The sequence below is a fragment of the Gekko japonicus genome, unplaced genomic scaffold, assembly GCF_001447785.1.
Source record: "Gekko japonicus isolate JY-2015 unplaced genomic scaffold, Gekko_japonicus_V1.1 scaffold1133, whole genome shotgun sequence".
NCBI classification, from domain to species: domain Eukaryota; kingdom Metazoa; phylum Chordata; class Lepidosauria; order Squamata; family Gekkonidae; genus Gekko; species Gekko japonicus.
In genome coordinates, this window is record NW_015162514.1 from 267,578 (window position 1) to 272,500 (window position 4,923).

General features: G+C 51.1%; 1 protein-coding gene across 1 annotated transcript in view; it reads right to left on the reverse strand.

Annotated features, from left to right (window-relative positions):
- ATAD3A (ATPase family, AAA domain containing 3A) overlaps positions 1–4,923 on the reverse strand; it is a 59,823-nt gene that overhangs the window by 48,064 nt on the left and 6,836 nt on the right. Inside the window, exons 5-6 of the mRNA XM_015406192.1 lie at positions 3,285–3,354; positions 2,040–2,205 (exon numbers count right to left, since the gene is read on the reverse strand). Coding sequence (XP_015261678.1) covers positions 2,040–2,205; positions 3,285–3,354 — 236 coding nt within the window. The remainder of the gene's footprint in view (positions 1–2,039; positions 2,206–3,284; positions 3,355–4,923) is intronic.

Genomic DNA, 4,923 nt, shown 5'->3' on the forward strand with positions numbered 1-4,923 from the left:
TATCTAATCCCCCTTTAAAGCTGTTTATTCCTGTGGCCATCACTGCATCCTCTGGTAGCAAATTCCACATTTCAATCACTCTCTGTATAAAGTAGTATTTCCTTTTGTCTATCCTACTGCCCATCAGCTTCATTGGATGCCCTCTAGTATTTTGGGAGAGGGAGAGAAAGTTCTCTTTGTCAGCTCTCTCCACTGCATGATTTTATAAACCTCTATAACATCCCCCCTTAGTCGTCTCTTTTCTAAACGGAAAAGTCCTGGCCTCTTCGGCCTTGCCTCACAGGCAAGGTGCTCAAGTTGTTTAGGATTTGGCCTCTTCCTCTAATAAAGAAGGAACAAAGGCCCTGTGGCTCAGCGGGAGAGCGCCTGCACTGCATGCCGAAGGTCCCAGGTTCTATCCCCGGCATCTCCAACGCAAAGCATTTCTGTCAGCTATGCTGCCATGGGGGTTGGGGAATTCATTCTGTGTCTTAGTAATTGCTATTGCATTCCTATCTCTGCTGTTCTGCCTGTGCTGAAATGCTTATCACTACAGATGTGCAGGAGGAGGTTGTATTGTCTGGAAGTCTCCTATGTACCGTGAGAGACTACTGCTTCCCAGCTTTCGCCACCTAACGGTTTCCTAGCTGGTCCCGCGCGCGGGAGGGTAGCTAATTGGCCCATCCCATGGGGGGGTGCCTACGAATGCCCCATATCCTATTATGCACAATGGGTTGCCGCCATTCCTAACAGTGCCTGTGTTACTGCATCTATAGCTTTGCAATAAAAGTATAACCGTTCCTGAATGTGTGTACTTCGTTGGAAGCTGTGGGTTCTGACAGTTTCACACAATCGCTGCTGGAAAAGGGCATTTCTCTGAATGGAAAGCCACTGCGAGCAGTGTAGACAATATTGAGCTAGATGGACCGATGGTCTGCCTGAGCGTAGGACTATTTGATACCTTCCACACGGAAGATACGATATCTGTCTTCCAGTATCTCTGAAGGTCCATCTTTACCTATACTATCTGATCTAGAGGAACACTAGTCAACCTGTTGGGCTGCTCAGTGTCCAGCACAAAAATGCTGCGTTATTATTTGTTAATTGTATCGGTGGTGGAAAGTGACGTTAAGTTGCGGCCGACTTATGGTGGACCCCCTTGGGGTTTTCAAGGCAAGGGCCTGACAAGGGTGGGTTACCGTTGCTTGCCTCTGCATCGCGACCCCCTCAGCTGCCCCGGTGGTCTCCCATCCAAACGCCAACCAGGGCCGACCTTGCTTAGCTTCCGGGATCTGACGTGATTGGGCTCGACGGGGCCATCCAAACAACAGGGCAAAACACGTACAGAAGTGATCTACGTAGCGACCCGGGATTTCCTTGGCCGCCTCCCCTCCAAATACTAATCAGGACTGACCTCGCTTAGCCGACCTTGCTTAGCTTCTGGGATCTGACGTGATTGGGCTCGACTGGGCCATCCAAACAACAGGGCAAAACACATACAGAAGTGATCTAGGTAGCGACCCGGGATTTCCTTGGCCGCCTCCCATCCAAATACTAATCAGGACCGACCTTGCTTAGCTTCTGAAATCTGACGAGATCAGGCTAGCCTGGGCCATCCAAGTCAAATGGTATTAGGTAAAGGTAAAGGTTCCCTTGCTCGAAAGCCAGTTGAATCCGACTCTAGGGTTGCGGTGCTCATCTCCGTTTCCAAGCCAAAGAGCCAGCGCTGTCCGAAGACGTTTCCGTGGTCATGTGGCCGGCATGACTAAACACCAAGGCGCGCGGAACGCTGTTACCTTCCCACCGAAGCAGTACCTATTTATCTACTTGCAGTTTCTTGCTTTCGAACTGCTAGGTTGGCAGGAGCTGGAACTAGAGACGGGAGCTCACTCTGTCATGCGGCACCTGGGTCTCGAACTGCTGAACTACCGACCTTCCACAGCCTGCAGTTCAGCGTCTTAACCACTTGAGCCACCGCAGCTCCAAAACAAACCACTTAACCAATAGGGGAAGCCAGGACACTTCTGTCATACATGATGCATCAACAGGTATAAACATACTTGAGGGAATCCAGCACCGTCTGGCGGTGCTCGGCTGCTTTCAGCCGGATTTGTTCTCGGATCAGGTCCGCGTTCTCCCGTTCGGCCTTTGCCCGGGCTCTGGCCTCGGCTTCGATGCGCAACATCTCGTTCTTGTGCCGAAGCTCCATTTCCCGCTCCACCGTAGCTGGGGATGAAACACGGGGTTACTGGCAATAATTTGGGACACTGGGCAGGAAACTGGGGATTGGGGGAATAAAAACAAAGAAAGAAGGAACACGCGGGGTTCTGCAGCCCTGCAAGGAATAGGGAACAAGGCACCTACGGGGTGGGTAGCAAGATCCTTCGGATGGCAAGAAGCGTCTTGCTGGATCAAACCAAAATTCTGCTTAACTCAGCACTTTGAGCTTCATAAGTACCTGCCGAATGGACAGGTCATGAAGACCAGTCGGAAACCACCCTGCGGGTCCAGTAAGGTGGCGTCTACATTTCTTTAATAAAATTATAAAAAGTTAAAAGACAGCGGCTACCTCCTGCTTGGCCCTAAGCTCCACCTCCTCTTTAAAGGTGCACTGCCTCTCTTCGTGGAGGTTTCGTTTAGGTATCAGAGCTAATAAGAGAACAAATATTCTGCAGACAGCTAGGGTGGTATAGCGGTCGGAGTGTGAGCCCAGGGCCAGGGAGATCCAGGTGTAACCCCCCCCCCTTAATTAAGTAACTTTTGGGTCAGTTGCTCTCTTGATACACTGTTAGACAAAGAAACATTTCCCATAGAAACATTCCACCCCCCCCCCACTTTTGCATTCTTCTCAAATGGCTGGGGGGGGGGAGCTGCACTTAAGAAGATGGATTTATACCCCGCCATTCACTTGGGAGTCTCAGAGCAGCTTACCATCTCCTTCCCTTCCTCTCCCTACAACAGGAACCCTGTGAGGTAGGTGGGGCTGAGAGAGCTCTCTCGAGGACTGCCCTTGAGAGAACAGCTCCGAGAGAACTTGTGACTGACCCAAGGTCACACCAGCAGCTGCATGTGGAGGAGTGGGGAATCAAACCCGGTTCTCCCAGATTAGAGTCCGCTGCTCTTCACCACTACACCAAACTGCCTCCTGAGACACAGAAGGCTTTCTACTCTCCTTGATCCAATGGCATGCAGAGGCCTCAATCCGTAGCTGCAAGTGGTTTGAGTGTTGGGGAGATGGGGAGACAAGGCCTCGGTAATCTTGCTTTGCCTCCAGAAGGGAAAGAGACAAGAAATTGTGGTCTTACAGCGCCTCATGGCTTCCTGCTTCTGAACCGACTCCTCCTGCTTCCTCAGGTTCTCCTCATTGAGAAGTTGCTGCCAAGAGAAAACCACAGTCCGCAAATGAGCTCTGACTGCCAGGGAGGCGGAAGGCGGGGGCGCTGTCATTTGAGGAATGGCGAGTTCTACCGTATATGCATCTCACTCATAAAAGAGCATTTTTTAAAAAAACTAGCTCTCAACAGACAAAGGACAGGCAAGATCGGACTCAGCAAGGCTGTTCCACTAGTGGGAATGTTTTAGTCTGGCGGAAGGCCAGATGCTCAGAGAGGAAAGCGCCTTCCGCTGGAGGGAAGCACCTCTGCGGGCAAACAGACACAACAGGGCTCGCCAAAGCCACCAGCTCCCTGCTTGATAAAAAATGGAAACGATTTCCGATTCGGAAACTATTCCAACCACCTGATCGTCTCGCGTCTCACTTCACAGGTATCCTATCTTGAGAATTCTGGTTGATTCTCGCTCCAGTCCCACCCACACATTTCCCAGCAGTGCAAAGATGGACTTTGCTGTCATGGGTATTTCTTGGTAGAGGTGGCAGTGGAAAGTTCCATCCAGTAACAGCTGACTTATGGCCACCCTGTAGGGTTATCAAGGCCAGGGACGTTAAGAGGTTTGCCAAGAGATGTTCAGAAGGCGTTTTGAACAAGAGGTTCAGAAGAAGGCAAGAGATCATAGAATCATAGAATGTTAGAGTTGGAAGGGACCTTGCAGGTCATCTAGTCCAACCCCCTGCACTCTGCAGGAGCATAGCCGAAAGATAGCCCTACAACATATCCGAAAGATGGTCGTCCAGCCTCCGCTTGCAAACGTCCAGCAAAGGAGTACCCGCCACCTCCTGAGGCAGACTGTTCCACTGCTCAATCACTCTTACAGTTAGGAAGTTTCTCCTGATATTTAACCGGTAACGCCTCCCTTGTAATTTCCACCCATTAGATCTAGTCTTGCAATCCAGAGCAAGAGAGAACAGATCTGCTCCATCTTCTACATGACAGCCCTTCAAATACTTGAAGACTGCGATCATGTCCCCTCTAAGTCTTCTCTTCCCCAGGCTAAACAGACCCGACTCTTTCAGCCTTTCCTCGTAAGACTTGGATTCCAACCCTCTCACCATCCTGGTTGCCCTCTTCTGGACACGCTCGAGCTTGTCAACATCCTTCCTACAATGTGGTGCCCAAAACTGGACACAGGACTCCAGGTGAGGCCTGACCATAGCAGAACAGAGCGGAACGACCACCTCCCGTGATCTGGACACAAGGCTTCCGTTAATGCATGTCCAGATGTTCAGATGGCGCCTGCCTCTGTCTTGCGACCCTGGACTTCCTTGGTGGTCTCCCATCCAAATGCTAACCAGAGCCAATGCTGCTCAGATTCCAAGAACTGGAAGACCTTGGCCACCCAGGCCGGGGCATGATAACTGCCAAGGGTCATTTCGTAGAAAAAGAGGTGCAGGAGCTCCTTAGCATAACTCATTTGCATATGCCACACCCCCTGATAACACCGGAAGTGTGTCAGAAGGCAACACCCACCGCTCAGGCTCCACTGGACTGTTTTGGATTGCTACCTATTTGGGGGGGGGGGGGGGGCATGTGTAGCGCGACCCGCCTC